At 40.5% G+C, this 16,870-nt stretch overlaps 2 protein-coding genes across 3 annotated transcripts in view; one reads left to right on the forward strand and one right to left on the reverse strand.

The window, feature by feature from the left end:
- Window positions 1-16,870, reverse strand: part of LOC134658021 (dipeptidyl aminopeptidase-like protein 6) — a 205,773-nt gene that overhangs the window by 31,123 nt on the left and 157,780 nt on the right. For both annotated transcript variants that reach the window (XM_063513622.1, XM_063513621.1), the window contains exons 5-6: window positions 11,502-11,629; window positions 3,372-3,601 (exon numbers count right to left, since the gene is read on the reverse strand). In XM_063513622.1, the coding sequence (XP_063369692.1) occupies window positions 3,372-3,601; window positions 11,502-11,629 (358 nt within the window). The remainder of the gene's footprint in view (window positions 1-3,371; window positions 3,602-11,501; window positions 11,630-16,870) is intronic.
- The window catches only part of LOC134658032 (trypsin-5-like), a 93,579-nt gene continuing 87,805 nt past the window's right edge, over window positions 11,097-16,870 (forward strand). Inside the window, exon 1 of the mRNA XM_063513639.1 lies at window positions 11,097-11,100. The gene's annotated coding sequence lies outside the window, so the exon portion shown is untranslated. The remainder of the gene's footprint in view (window positions 11,101-16,870) is intronic.

Below are 16,870 nucleotides of genomic sequence, written 5' to 3' on the forward strand. Positions count from 1 at the left end.
CCGAACAGCGAGACAGTACGAGCCAAACAGTGCATCCGAGATATGATTCCAAAACCAGTTGCTGGTCCTGTGGGAAGCCAGGCCACAACGCAGACGAATGCAGAGGCAGACGCCAGATATTTTGCAGCCAGTGTGGAAAGCTGGGGGTGCTCAGCAGGGCCTGCTGCAGGAAAACAACCAGGAAAGGTTACGAAAAACTGGGAGCAGCAAACAGCCCACAACCGAATGACAATCGCCTGTATGTAGATATACAGATAATGGGAAAACCATACCGAGGCGTCATAGACACAGGCTCGACCAACTCCTACATTAACCAACAGGTGTACAACGAATGCAAACACATCGCGTACCAAGACAAGGTAAAAACAAGAGAAATAATTCTAGCGAATGGAACCCGCACCCGAGCCCACAATAACCTACTTGTTAACCTCAAAATCAATGAAGTAACGATAAAACATTGGCTAAGAGTGCTACCGGCAGCAACGGACATCATAATAGGCATGGACATCCTGAAGCGAGTCGGAATGTCCATAAAATGGCCAGGAGGAGACCAAGAACCCGAAGAACACGATGGAAAGAGTACACGGAAAGAACACAAGAAGACCGGAGGAGGCGAAAACGGAAAAGCCGCAGAGAACAAAGAGGAGACACACGAAACACAGCCAGAAGAGCAACGCCAGACGTCCACAAACTTAGACTCCGCGCAGCAGCCACCAGACCACCCACTCACAGAAGTGGAACAGGCACAACTGCAAGAAATGCTACAACAACAGTTCGAGCTCTGCCAAAAAAGCCCAAAAGGGAACACCTGGGTACAACATAAAATAAAACTGAAACACACAGAACCTGTAAAACAAAGATACTATCCGAGAAACCCGAAACAACAAGAAATTATTAACAAGAAAGTAAACGAGATGCTACAACAGGGAGTAATCGAAAGATCACACAGCCCGATATTCCAGGATCACATCAAACACCTACAAGAAGTATTTAAAAGGAGAAGAGAGGCAGGTCTACGCATAAACAGGGACAAATGCGAGTTCGCCAAGACAGAAATCGAATACCTGGGACACACAGTAACAAGACAAGGCATCAAGATGAACCAAGAAAAAATCAGAGCAATCACGAACCAAAACACACCGAAAACCGCTAAAGAAGTAAGAACCTTCATAGGGATGACATCCCGGTACCGCAAATTCATACCAAACTACTCTGAGATAACAGCACCGCTAGTAAAATTATTCAAGAAAGGACATGTGGAAGCAAACAAACAACCACCCCGACACAACACAGAACTACCGCATAACAAACAATTTTCCGACGACCAGAACGATTTTCCGACGCCACAAGTACAAGGATTCGCCAAACTACAGGAAATATACAATATCATACGTAAAAATCAAAAACAAGCATCGGGAAAACAAAAAGGGTATTGCGACGGAAACAAACGCCAGTGGACCCCCCAAGTAAACGACCTTGTACTAAAAAGAAATTTCACCCTATCAAACGCAAACCGCAACTATTCCGCAAAACTAGCACCGAAATACCTAGGACCATACGTAGTGTTTCAACAAAAATCACCAGTGATATACCTACTACGGGATAACACGAGAAGAACAAAGATCATAACCGCCCATATAAAAGATATCAAACCATACCATTATTAAACTGACATAAAATAAAATTAAAAAACACAATAAAACTAAATACAACACGACCGAACAAAAACCAACCTTAATAAGGCGACATAAGGCTCAACGCCAAAATACAAAAATGAGGAAAAATTAAAACAAAAATAAAGAAACCAACCGGTATCTACATTACTTACCTACAGAAATGAAAGCACCGAAAGCAACCATAAGGGAAAAGAGAAAACATAGCATGAAGAGGAAAAATATAAACATACATTTAGTATAGATGTCTACATTAAAAAAAAAAAAACAAAAAAAAAAGAAAGTAAAAAAAAAAAAAAAAAAAGGGGGATAAAGGAAGGGGACATTAAAAGGCATCATGTACTAAGACGGTGATTTTTCCCCAACAGGTAAAAATCTCCAGACGGGTGACGGGACTGTGATGGCGCTGTAACAGCGCGCACACAACATCCCGCTTCACCGCCACGCGACGCACCAAGCCATCGCGCTTCACCGCCGCGCAGACCACCCACGACGATCGGCCCCCCGCCACTCCGCGCGCCGCACCCCGCGAGCCACTATAAAAGCGCGAGCGCGCGTCCGTACCGTCGGCAGTCGTCCTCGCCGCCTTCTGCTGTGAGCACGGCTCTCCCACGGTTGTGCCGGCCTGGGGTTACCGCGTAGGCACCCGTTCCTTTGCTTCCCCCCTATCCCGTTCCTGCGTCTCGGTTGTGCCGGCCTGGGGTTTCCGCGTAGGCACCCGATCCGCTTCCCGCCTATCCCGGTCCTGCGTCTCGGTTGTGCCGGCCTGGGGTTTCCGCGTAGGCACCCTAGATCCAGGATCGTCCTGTATACCTATCCGTCTTCATCCCCCTTACCCTTTGGGGATCCCGAGTATCCCAAATCGCGTGTAGCGTAGGGATCGCGTACCGTAGTGACTAACGGAGTCACCCCGCGCCGTCTTAGCCTAGGATACCTAGCCTTAAGCCCTAAATAGTTTAGATTCAATAAACCGGCATAAAAGCCCGTCGATTATCATTTTGCATCTGTGTTTCTATTAGCTACCCTGTACCCCTCTCTCCTCTGAGCTAACTAGGAAACCCTGGTTCCTGTCTGGAACTGGGGAGTTGTATGAGGCCACGCCCGCCCCGGCGAACGTGACCCCATCACAACTATTTCTCAAAAATGGACGGCAAAGTCGACGTTGCCGGTTAAAAAATAGGTCGCGAAGTGCGTAGTTTATGGTCATTCAAAAAATTAAAAAGTTAAAAACATTGCAGTCTCGATTTCGGGACTGCAATGTTGCATACAAATTCCATTATTTAACGAGTTCCAAACTTTTTAAAACTTTAAATGGCCATATCAAATGAAGGCATAGGTCCATTAAACAGCCAAACAGATGATCAGCATTTATTATTATAATTTTGGTACCGCAACTATTTAGGTGTCTCAAATACAAATCTTTTTAATGGTTTTACTTTTTTTTGTGAAAATTAGTTCGTTGCTTCTGTAAAATATTTCTATTTCTTGCACCATTTTTGAGAAAAGCACTATATATGACTCGGCTGGAAGGCTACTTGCTGGCTTCGGATTCAATTAAACGGACTCCCAAGGTCGTCCGTTTAAAACGAATCCTCAGCCTGCAAGTAGCTACTTCCGAACCTCGACAATTAATGTACTATTACGACGCTTACGAAGTACCGACTAGTAAAATGTACATATATTATAATCTAAACTCACCTTCGTACAACCAATCCGGCACGCCATTATAAATGGTCCCAGGCTTGCCGGTGTCGGTGACGCGATAGCCAGTTGAAGATCGCGGCGCGGGCCGGTAGTAGATGTCGCAGTCCTTGACCGTGATGAGCCCGTGGCCCTTGGGCGTCCACGTGGCCAGCAGCAGCGCCGGACCCTCGGTCACCACGCCGCCGCCCACCTCGTCCGGTAGCGGCGTTAGGGGATACGACTCGCTGGAACAAAAGGTTGTGGTTAATATTTGATTAGGCTATGGGCCCGATTCGGATTTTGAAATAGACATCTGTTAGATATCTTTTAGACATCACCAAGATAGGATAACGATAAGTTTAAGATCTAACCTGTCAAATTTGACATTTGCGCGATTCTGGAGATACTCTTGAACGATTTCCACAAGATATGGCTTAGAGATCCAATTCACATCTAATAGATATCTAACTCTATCTAACGTAAAAGTGACATTTGTTGCCCGAATTGCGCTGCAAAAGAGAACTAGTTGAAATCTAAACTATAACGTATCTAGAATGGATCTAGTACGTGTCGTCTCTTGTGAATATCTTGAAGTTCGAATACGGCAGTATGTGAGACTGTAGACCACGCGAGCCATGGCTCCGCCATTTTGGAAATTATACGGAAAATTGACCAAGGTGAAATGGAGACCTTCGCTTGAGATGCAAAATTTAGTCAAAATGCACGTACTGTGCGAGTTTATTCGAAAAATACCTAAACAGGCAATAAAGTAAATTCTTAATAACTTATTAGATTATACGCATGGCAAGTGTTCATAGATAACAGCGATATAATACTGTTCGCTTTTTTGTTTTATCGTGATCGTAAAATAATAATTTGGAATTCTGGTTTTTCACTAACAGTAAGTAAACCATTTTAAAATTTCCATGTTCAGCATACCTTCTACTAATGAATTTCATCTTGTCTGGACTGTATTTATTTAATGTCTCAATTAAAATAGGTCACTTAATGCTTAGGGACTAAATATTTCACGTTTTAAGGATGAAGGTCTATTATCCGAGCTAGACGTGGCAATTTACACATTCCTTTTATATTATTTTGGCCTTCCCTTAGAATTTGTAAAAGACTGGTTCGCATTCCGCCTGCAGAGGGCATGCTCATTTAAAATTCCTAGACTCATCTCTTTATTTATTCATGGAAATATAAGTAGAAAAGGCGCCCATACGTGTTATGCAAAATAGATTCACTTAAGCCATTGCATTCCCGGCCACCAGAACCAGGAGATAAGAAAATACAAAACGGTAGGCGAAATAATCTCTAGGGGAGAGTTTTTACTCGTGACTCCGTATGAGGTTCGCATATTTTTTTTGTGAACATGCGAGCTCGTATAAAATGATATCTTGATTACTAACCAAGTGTATACGCTCAGTCAGATGGAAAAATAAAATGTTTATATTTTCTTTATGAGTCTCACTCGTAGAATTAACTTCGTTGTTGTAAAGTTACTTAGTGTAACGGCCACCTAGCCTATAGTTCGTTTTTTTAGGGTTCCGTACCCAAAGGGTAAAAACGGGACCCTATTACTAAGACTCCGCTGTCCGTCCGTCCGTCCGTCCGTCCGTCTGTCACCAGGCTGTATCTCACGAACCGTGATAGCTAGACAGTTGAAATTTTCACAGATGATGTATTTCTGTTGCCGCTATAACAACAAATACTAAAAACAGAATAAAATAAAGATTTAAGTGGGGCTCCCATACAACAAACCTGATTTTTGACCGAATTTAAGCAACGTCGGGCGGGGTCAGTAGAATAGAATAGAATAGAAAAACGTTTATTGCAAAAACCATCTACATACAGCACCACACATATACATTTAAGAAAGAAGATCTTATACACTAAACAGTTAAAACTATTAGTAGCTTAAACTAACATGCAATAATAATCGTAGTTTTGATGCTGCTATAGAGGCTACAAATGGACACCACTCAGCATATGCTCTAACATAATATATATGCTATAGCGCTGGTCTTCCGTGGAGCCCAGGGCAAGAAGATAGCTCAGAACAGTAAAGGCAGTGTCAAAATGTGATTCAGTACCTAATTAATATTTAACACAAATTACAAACTTATACATGAAGACAAAGAAAAAGAAAAAAAAGTGAAATTTGATATGGAAGTGAGTGGGTTGGGAATATGTAAATATATATAGTCAGGCAAAGCATGTATTTAGTATAATATTAAATATAGTTGAGCATATATACATAAAAAAGGGAACTCGAATAAATAAAGAAATATAATATAAAATAGGTGAGTTGGTAGTTGTAAATAGGTTTACAGAAAAGGCAACGATCGACGGCTTTAACCAACAAAAAAAAAAAAAAAAAAAATATTTAGCTAAGCTGCATGGAACGCTAAGAACACGGCAGTTGCAAGCTGAAAAGATATTGTTTAAATTTAAGTTTAAAAGTATGTAATGTTTTTAAGTTACGTATTGGAGGGGGTATGTTGTTCCAGCATTTCGTGGCAGAATAGCGAAAACTGCCAGGAAACGCTGCGCAACCGCCGCGTCTCGGACAGAGAAGTCGAATGGCATCTCTCATTGGGCGGGAGGAGAACGACAACTTGTTAAAAAGGTATTGGGGCTGTTGGAATTTTACTACACCGAAAAGTAGGGTCGCAAAATGCAACGAACGACGTGCTTCCATTTTCAACATCTTACCACTGTTAAGATAAGGGGTGACATGAGTACGTGGAGGGATGGGGAAACAGAAACGGGCACAAGCATTCTGGATGCGTTGAAGGAGTGCCTTCGAACGAGCCAGTAAGCAACCATTGATCACAGTGTCGACATAGTTGAGTTTGGATAATATTAAAGTGTCGCATAATTTTATTCTAAGGTCGACACTGAGATATTGACGAACCTGATATAGTACTTTCAATCTATAGTAGCAGTTTTTAGCGACATCGAGTACATTTTGTTCAAAACGCAAGCCCTCGTCTAAGAGTAGGCCGAGGTTACGGGCTGCAGAGACTCGTTCGAGGCGTTCCCTCCCGAGCATAACATTAATATCAAACCTGGTGACTTTGTCAACTTGGCCTTTAGTGCCAAGCACTAGAAACTTTGACTTGTTGGGGTTAAGGACTAAGTCACACTGTCCAGACCAAACGTCGATACGATCAAGATCCTGATTCAACAGCTCCACAGCAGTTTGTGTCTCCCGAGGATGGAACGTTTTATAAATTTGTAGGTCATCTGCATACATGTGATAGTGACAGTTCTTTATACAACTAGCAATGTCTGCCACGTACAAAATAAACAAAACGGGACCCAAAATCGACCCCTGAGGGACTCCGCAATTTACAGATACATTTAAAGAGTAATCTGTTAGTCCAGAATAATTACGAAGCCCAACTTTCTGCGAACGGCCAGAGAGATAGCTATCAAACCATTTTATGGTTCCGACGTCGAAACCATAGTAAGCAAGTTTAGACAGCAATAGTGAAATATTTATAGTGTCGAAGGCACGGGAAAAGTCTAGGAGGACTAGGATAGATGCCTCTCCTTTATCCTGCGCTGTTAGTATGTCATCGATCACGTCCAGGAGTGCCGTGGCTGTGCTGCGCCCTTTCCGAAATCCAGACTGCTTATTTGGTAATATGTTATTTGCTTCTAAAAAATCTGTTAATTGCCGACATACCACTTTTTCTAGAATTTTCGACACGAAACACAGAATGCTAATAGGCCTGAGGTCCTTTAAGTCAGTAGGTTGAGGTGTTTTGGGTATAGGCCTAACTATCGCCGATTTCCAGTCATCTGGAAAAACACCAGTGCAGATGGATTGGTTGATGATACTTGTGATGATAAATAGGGTTCTAGGCAAGGTAAGTTCAACCATATCCAACGTGATGTTGTCAGTGCCTACTGCATTGCTTGAAAAGGATTTAATGATCCTCAAAACAGTGCTTTCATCTACTGGTTTTAACATGAACTTCGCAGAACCAAATCTATGGAACTCATAATACATTAAACTGGTTAGGGTGACACCTCTTCTAGTAGGTAAATTAAGAAAGTGGCTGTTAATCTGATCTTGGATGGGTGACCGTTTTTTTGCTTGTTTTGCTCTATTTTTTGTTGATGGTGCGGAACCCTCCGTGCGCGAGTCCGATTCGCACTTGGCCGGTTTTTTTAGCATTAGAAAGAACTTGCAAGAAGGTAAGCGATCTTGACATGTCTTTTAATTGAAAAACTCTTTTTAAAAATCATAAACTATTACTTATGAAAGCAGAAGAATATAAATGATCGTATTAGATTCATAATTGTTACATATTTGCCGTAACTTATTTTTAAAATGTGTTTTGCAATTAAAAGACACATCAAGATTGTTTACTTTATTTCTAATGCTAAAAAAAAGAACTATAATTGGTAGTGACCCTGCCTACTCTGCAGGAGGTCCCGGGTTCAAATCCTGGTTATGTTTTATTTAAACACGCGCTGCAAAATGATCTGCGCGATTTTATATATTTTGACTGTAAGTTTAACTTTTGCTCTTTATTGCGAGCGGAACAAGAAATAACTGAACAATTGCATAGAGTCTACATTTTGTCAATACTTTTCAACAGTTTCACAGAGTTACTACTTTTCAGATTTGAAAAACAGTATGAGATATGAAATTATAAACTACGTGTAAGAGTAATAATAGGCAAATATCTGCCCAAAATAGGTAGGTGTCATACAATACCATTCACTCTACTTCCTTCCTTATAACATTATCTTACTAAACCATCGAAATTAAAAACACAATTCAAAAATATCTGTAATATAATAAAAAATAATTAAGAGGAATTGACCCATTTATTGAAAAAGAACATCATTAATGGTTTCGCGAATAAATTGACTCCAGCCACTTAAAAAGGGGAGAAAAATAAACACTTTCATCGCAAAAACACCGATATTCTTTCTTCCCGAATTCGGAGCACGTTTCATTAAGGCAGGTACAAACTACAGGCTAAGGCTATGAATTCACGAAGCAGCCGAGCTGCTACCACCGTGAATCCGTTTCATAATCAATCTTAACATAATACATTAAAGTTGATTTTGGCATGCCCCTTCTCGGCCCAGCAGTTTTATTTTGTTCTCACAATGGAGTGAATGAAAAGTGGCAGCGGCACGGAACACTGCTTTGTTCAGTTGCTCGGACTTTTTACTTCTTTTCGCCATTCTTTTTAGATCGTACACGGAAAACAGAAATAATTCATGACGAAATTTAGGTACAGAAATGTTATACAGTGTTGTGAATTTTAACTAGTTCTGAAAACAAAACATTATCGTGCTATAAACACGGGTTAAAATTTGGTGTCTGTTTTACATATTATCAAGCAGAAACGTCAATTTAAACTGACGTTATTATTAGTTCAGTTCTGAACGGGTATTAATTGTATTGTCCGCCATAATATAAAACATATCATTTGATAACCTATCCCATTAAAATAATTATATTAATCGTAAGTATCTATAAAAGCATAAGGCTTGTCCTGTCTGCTTCAGTTAACCAGTTTAGGGACTCTGCATTTACTGCCGCAGCTCCGCAACACGATACTTAGGGTCAATATATAGCCCATTACTTTTTATGCGGCCCTAGGACTCGGCATCGGGTTGCGCTGTATTACAGGGGATCTCACGGGGGGAAAATCCGAAACCTTTCAATTGCGAAAGTAAAAAAAGTGTTTGACTGTTCTCAAATGGTTCGACATCATATTAGTAAGCTGTATGTAAATATGTGTATTTTCTGTGCTATCGAGACACATCTTAATAAAACGTTCTTTGCAAAAGATTCACACCACAAATTAAATAACTTAAGGAGTTAATCAGCATTCCAGGCCCCGCAGTCAAAACCCTAAAAAACGCGTAAAACTTCCTTAAAAATAAATTACTCGCTCGTTTCACTCCTTCTGGCGCTCGGTGACGAACCGAAACTGCCGAGGGACCCGTTAAAAGTACCAGCCGCGGACCTCAGAGGACTCGTTAAGTAAAGGGCATTCCTTAGAACCGAATGACTTTATTCAAGGTGAGCTAATGGTTTGGTTTGAGGCGGTAATTACAGACAAGTCAGGAAAGACAAAAGAAAAATAATAAGTTAGCAGCACACACCCACACGTCAAATCTTGCAAGATAAATTAGACCCAATTAAAAGATTAACTTGAAAAATCACAAACTTGAAATGAAAAGCAGAACTATTATACTATTTGTATCTTTACTAAGACTTTAGCTATTATTGTATCTTATCTTTTAGCATTGCTTAATTTGCCAATTAGAATTCTTTCTTCTAATAATGCAGCCAAAGAACCAAGTCGGGGATCACTTTCCATCGAGTGTCTTTCTACTTGAGAACGCCGATCCGATTATGCCTCAGCTGGAGCCAACGACTTCGGACATATTATGGACAAGTTCCTGTGATTGGACAGTGTCCAACGAACATACTTGTAAGTTTTGCAAAGTCACAGGTTGCGATATTGCTACTGGTAACTTTATTCTTGATTACCTATTTTTTAAGTTTGTATTTTTAATGCGGTTGTAGAAAATTATAGCTTGTACACATGGATATTAGTAATATTGCTATTAATTCTAAGCCTGCAGACAGATAGACAAACGGAAAGCAGCAAGCTTAGCATGATCGATATAAAACTTTCGTGAGATATAATTTAAACTGTTTAGACGACAACGGTTTCACTGACTTGAATTTTTAGTCGCTATTGGCGACATGTTTCGGGCCCTTCGGGGGTCCTTCTACAGGCTCTCGCCTGAAGCTTAGCATGATATTGATAATAGTCCTTCGGGTATAGAAACTTGACAACGCGTGTCCATCTATTTAGTTCGTCTATGGCTGAAGCCCAATGGAGTGTTCTTCAGTTCAAGCTGTGTTGCTAAGAATTAACGAAGACTTGAAGAATTTAAGTGGCTCTAGAAAAGGCATGTTCTAGCAGTTAACTTTGCTGTGTTCATTATTAAAATTGGCGAGTGATTTTGACTGTATGTACTTTTATGTATGTATATTTGTTTGGCTAAGTCTATGGCTCAAAACGCTTATGCTATGTGTGAGGTGTCGTTAGATTCGTTTTAGCTAACTAGCTTGAGGTTTAAATCCTTGTTAAAAGTCGGGTGGTTGAACCAAAATTCAGTTTAACATTTAGGATAGTACTGGTTTAGTTTAAGAGCTGTATATTTTTAGCAAAATCAATTCTAAGGAATTTTGCTTCAATAATAAATCCCTCCTACATACCAATTAATAATTTTCAGTTATTCGGAGATTCCTCTCAGATATATTTTCCAAATTGACCAAAAGTTTAGCGTCGGCTCTTCTTAATTAAGAAAATAATAATTAGTTCTTATCTCGAGGCCTGAGGAGCGTCGTCAAACCGCCGATATTTCGGGAACGGCAAACGTTATCTGGTAAAATTAAAGGGCGAGGGATAATCCTTTAATTTCGTCATTACTTTTGGGATCAAAATCTGATTTAATACTAAATCGGCATTTGACATTTCATTTTTACAATTTATGAATTTATGAAAGCAGCATACAGTCAAAGACAATTGTGATGCACCTCAAGGTACATATAACCCACAGATGTCAGTGTTGCTTTGTCTTGTACCGTGTGAGGTATGTATGAGGGCGTGTAGATGCACGTTCAGTAACAAACCAGCTGTGTCGCCTAGTGTTCCTTCACCCCTGCTGTCAGAACTGAACTCACGTGGTCAGTATGTCTTATATGGCGTAGCGCGTAGCGCGCGAGGTACGAGTGCGTGTGAATGAACCTAGCACATAGTACCAAACCAGCTGTGTCGCCTAGTGTTCCTTCACCCCTGCCGTCAGAAAGGACTTACGTGGTCAGTATGTCGTTGTATATGTCACCGTAAAATTGTAAACACTCGTCATATTATAATCTCGCTAGTTACATTATAAACTGACGGTAGGCAGATTATAATCTAACCTAACCTACGTTAGATTATAAACTAACGGGTTCACAATCATACGGTGTCATATACACGGTGTAGCGCGCAAGGTACGAGTGCGTGTGAATGAACCTAGCACATATGTAACAAACCAGCTGTGTCGCCTATTCCTTCAACCCTGCCGTCAGAAGGGACTCACGTGGTAAGTATGTCGTAGACGGTGTAGCGCGCTAGGTATGAGTGCGTGTGCAGACGCCGCAGGCTCTGCGCCAGCAGCAGGAAGCGCCGGTCCGCGGACACCGAGAACGAGGCCGGCTCCAGTACTCTCTGCAACAAACGGAACATATTTAACCTTTTGTATGTGTACTAGCGACCCGCCCCGGCTTCGCACGGGTTAACAAATTATACATAAACCTTTCTCTTGAATCACTCTATTTATTTAAAAAAATCCGCATCAAGATCCGTTGCGTAGTTGCGTTTTGAAGATCTAAGCATACATAGGGGCAGACAGACAGCGGGAGCGACTTTGTTTTATACTGTGTTGGGACAAGGATCTTGAGCGAATTTTCGCATTTTTAACCCCCTACACAAAAAGAGGGGTGTTATGTGTTTCACGCCAATGTCTGTCTGTCTGTGGTATCGTGGCTCTCAAACGGATGGACCGATTTTAATGCGTGCGTGTTTTACGTGAAAGCGAGTTTTCTTGCGCTAGTTATAAGTTACGTTTGATAAAAATCGATCCAGGATTTGAGGAAAATCAGCTCTTTTCCAAAATGATTTAAGGGTTGTTGTTGGGGCATTCAAGTAAATTGAAACCAAGCGATAGCACTTATGACACGGACTGAGAAGTGCGAACAAGCCTTGACTAGAGCACAGAATAAATAATAGTACTAAGTACAGAAGACTCACTCTCTAACAAAACGCGTCTGTTACGATCAGCACAGATATGGCCGCTAGGTGGCGACAGCGCCACGCGCGGCTTATGGCTTTCCCCAAAATTGGGGCGGAACGGGTGTACTTTTAGCTACCTGTAGCTGTAGCAAAGCGACGAAATCGCGGAGTGAGCCACGCCTGACTAATAGAGACGTTAAGGCCCACTGAGATGATTACGCACTGTTGCTGTTACGAAATGTTGAAAAACTATTGATATTTGCACCTAAATGAAAAAAGATAGTTTCATAATCTACCTGTCATTATAAACTCATAGAACCCCGGGAGAGACACCCGGTGCAAATATGACAAATTATTTAATGCATTTCGTGCCGGGTAAGGATTAAAACTGCCATCACTAATTTAACAAATTGCGCCCGTCACCTGTTTAATCCGTGCAATATATTTTCAATTAGATTGGCAATTTAGATATTATCGCTGAATACACGTCACGTCACGCGCTTGGATTAATTTCCAAAATCACGGCTATGACCTGGATCGGTTCATAGCTCTATTGATAGTTTAATTAATAATATAGAGGGCAATTATTGTGCAAGATAACCTAGTGTTAATATGATGTACAGTCGCCATCAGATATATCGGAGCGGCCAAGGCTTTCATAATATCTGAACACGCACTCTTACGCCATGATAATAAAGGCGGGTTCAGATATTTGTGAGCACCTTGGCCGCTCCGATATACAGGGTGAATGCCTCAGCTAATAATTTTGCTACGGACTTTACACCGTAGGTAAACACAAATAAACAATCCACAAAAGAAATACGTGGCTTATTTCGGTTATTTCACCGAAACTATCCATCAAACATCGCGCTGTCATAAAAGCTAAACACTCGCGCTCGGCCGATATTGTAGCCGCCGTAATAAATTGGGGCCGTCCAACAAGTGGGCCCACTACACGTCTCGTTGTATACTTGTATAGCCACAGACCAGAGACTAGTAAATACAGATGTGCAAATTGCGGAAATTTCCCAAAAACTAAATGAAAATTCATTAAGGTATACGTGACAGCACCCCTAGCAGATGATTGGTCTTTTTACAAGCTTTTATTTAACTTGAAATGTACCTACTTATGTATGTAAATATGCAGTTAACTATGCTTTCGTGTCAGATATATAGGCGGTCCGTCTGCCATCCGATGTATTTGCATTCACAGCGGAGAGATATTTATGCCAGATGAGAGTACTTAATCACATAATTTTGATTTTTATGAGTAATCAAATATTTTTAAGCAACCCTATCCGATATTTATGCGGATACAGACTAACGATATTTTTGCCGGCCACAAAGCATCACATATTTTTACCGAGGTAGTGTCGTCATATACTTACGGCTCCAATGGAGCATATGATATTTTTGCATGGCTGCCCACAGTTATATATTTATGCTGGTGACTGTACGTGTCAAATCTTGCAAGCTAAATTTGACCCACTTTTTCTATGTTAATAAATAAAAGAGGGACGGGTAGTCTATCTCGCCGCGAGATACTGTCGGGCCAATCATGTGCTAGTCTGGCAGATATGACAAATTTCTAAATGAAAATATTTATCAGACGAAAACCATTTAAACGATAACTCCGGATGGCCGGCGATATTTCATCTCTATACGGCATTTATGGACGCGACGCCTAAAGGTTAATTTATGATGTTTTGTTATCTCAATATTTTATTTTGCTCTTTTATTACCATCGACTCTATAGTGACAGTAATTTCTTGTCAAACTTTGCTAAATATGGCATCACCGAGCCGTTACCTCTGAGATGCTTCTAGGTTACCTAATCCCTAACTAGTTCAAAATAGCTGATGTCTTAAAAAATTACAACAAAATATTAAAGAAGGCGGCAGTAAAGAGAATCGATCTGAAGAAGAGTTTTAAGTAGGGTTTTATTCTTATACCGACTTTAGAACACAAATTCATGAAACTTTTTACCTTATCATAATTATTACATCGATTACTAATACTAAAGGACAATTCATAACTTCAAGAAGTAGGTATATCTGCCTGAGACCCCTGGTACAATTTTTTGTAGGCATATTTCACAATCTGTTTTGAACTTTTATTGTTTAACTAACGGTTTCAAATTACGAAACAAAACAATTGCCTCAGAAGGATAAACAGAGCAACGGATTAGAGCGTTACTTATACAAAGAGTATATATAACGAGTACAGATAAATAAGAGCCTATTTCGTCGTGCCGGCTCACTCTGCCGCCGAGCCGCACTTTCACGGACTTTACCGCCTTTTACGGAAAACTGGATGTCGGTAACTAACCGAGCGGACGGAACTTAACGAGGTTTTGTAGCTGACGGAAAATGTGCACTATTTGTTATAGTGGCAGAGTTCGTAGGGTGAACAGCTTAATGCTAAAACTAAGAAACACGTACCATCGCCCACACTGTTAACTGACAGTTCGTAAACATTATTACAAAAGGCATAAGGCCCACCGATGGACAGTTAAGAGGGTTGCTGTTTGTACCACAAAACACACATATCTAACTCTCAAGACAGAATTTTGTCGACTACTGGATGTGAACAGGGGGCCTAGCCAAAATGACAATCGTTCGCAGCGAAACGAAACGCTATCTGGGTCTATCGCACTAATATGGAAGAGTGAAGAGGGACGATAGCGTTTCGTTTCATTTTCTGCAAACGCTTGTCATCTTGGCTACGTCCCCAGTCAGGCGTGTCTCCGCGATTTCGTCGCTTTGCTACAGGTAGCTAAAAGTACATCCGTTCGGCCCCAATTTTGGGGAAAGCCATAAGGCGCGCGTGGCGCTGTCGCCACCTAGCGGTCATATCTGTGCTGATCGTAACAGACGCGTTTTGTTAGAGAGTGAGTCTTCTGTACTTAGTACTATTATTTATTCTGTGCCCCAGTATAACCAAAAGGTTGGCGCAATTTAAAATAAGTCTGACCTTCGAAAGAAAAGCACCCACCCGGCGCGTTTTCACGAAGCTATTTTGCTTCCAAAACAATCTTCGGGTAATTAAAGTTAAATAAGACGACTAATACATTTTCCAAGCGAAATTAGTACAATTATATCCATGTCATTTTATATTTCCATTTCAAAGGTCTTTCTATAAAGGTTCATCTATGAATTGCAATTTGCGGATTTTTGAATTCTGGCTAGTGTAAAATAGCTGCAGGATTTAGTATAATTTCGATAGAACTTATGAATTAACGAAACCAACTTAAACGTAGACGTATTTGGTCGGAGCTCTGATACAGAGTGTATAACTGCACGTACAGTAAATACAAATAACTTAAAAATAAAATGGTAATTTCTTTAATAATCATAGGTGGCAAACGAGCAGATGAATCGCCTGATGCCCACCCGCAACACCAGAGGGATTGTAAGTGCGTTGTCGGCATTTATGATGGGCGTACGCTCTTTTCTTGAAGGTTGTATCGGTCCGCAAATACCGCAGGCGACAGTTCATTCTACAGCTTAGCTGTGTGACGCAAGAAATTTCTGGAGAAACGCACAGTTGAGGACTGTCAACCATCTAAGTATGAAGATGGAAATGTTACAGAGCGATAGCGGAAAGAAGTGGCAGGGATTAATCCTTTATTTTACTGCGGACTAGATGCTGACAGTTAATTCGCCAGATAGCTCTCACCAAACAGTTGATCGCCTTAATAGGTCAAACACCTTCCCCAATACAAATACATTGCTTAATATCCTCAAAACCTCCTTCATAATTGCAGACCAACTCGGAAGCAACCTTGTTCTATTTTAAACAAGATTCATTTTGCAAATTTCGAAAGAGAACCATATGAGTTTTAGGAAGTAACCGACCAATATGTTTCCCAATATTGCGGACCTCAGGTAATATTGCTCTCCTTATCACACTTTAAGTTTGGGTAGGGATAGAAAATAGTAATAGAAGGAAGTACGGGCACGGGTTAGGTGAATGGCCTAATAAAATCTGGAATAGTGCTTACATGAAATTTCATCGCACGTTATGTGAATATGGCTCAATATAGAGCAATTAATTAGTTCGATATGGACCGAGTAGTTACTAATTGAATATTCTCTCTTTCCTAGATGAAGTAGATGGGACTGTATCTGATAATTTGTTTCATATTAAGACATAATATCTGTGAGACCGAGCTATGCTCGGAAAACATATAAAAACTCCAAAACGTGCGTTTTCTCAGAGATAAGAAGCTAGATCGGTTTTTCGCCCGTGACAACTCCCATATAGAAAATTTCATCGAAATCGTTAGAGCCGTTTCCGATAGCCCCGAAATATATTTATAAATATACAAGAATTGCTCATTTAAAGCGGCCTTAGAAACTTCTGCTGCTGATTGTGCCTGGGAAGGAAAATTATAATATCTACTTAATTCTACATAATACCTACATAAAATAGAAACAAAACTAGGTTAGGAAGTAACAGGAAAATAGTGTTCGGTCGCAAAATTTCACACAACTATTTTAACATCAGGACAAAATAAATACGTTGGTACAAGTACCTTTCGGTTTAAATAATGAGCGAAAATAGAAAATTTAGTCCAAATATAACTTCGTAAGAACCCCATCCATCAAAATGTGAATGAAATGATACCCATAGCGATCAAACCCGTCGACTAACCGTCACAGGACGTCCGCTCTA

Source organism: Cydia amplana, chromosome 21, assembly GCF_948474715.1.
Source record: "Cydia amplana chromosome 21, ilCydAmpl1.1, whole genome shotgun sequence".
In the NCBI taxonomy this organism is placed as follows: Eukaryota; Metazoa; Arthropoda; class Insecta; order Lepidoptera; family Tortricidae; genus Cydia; species Cydia amplana.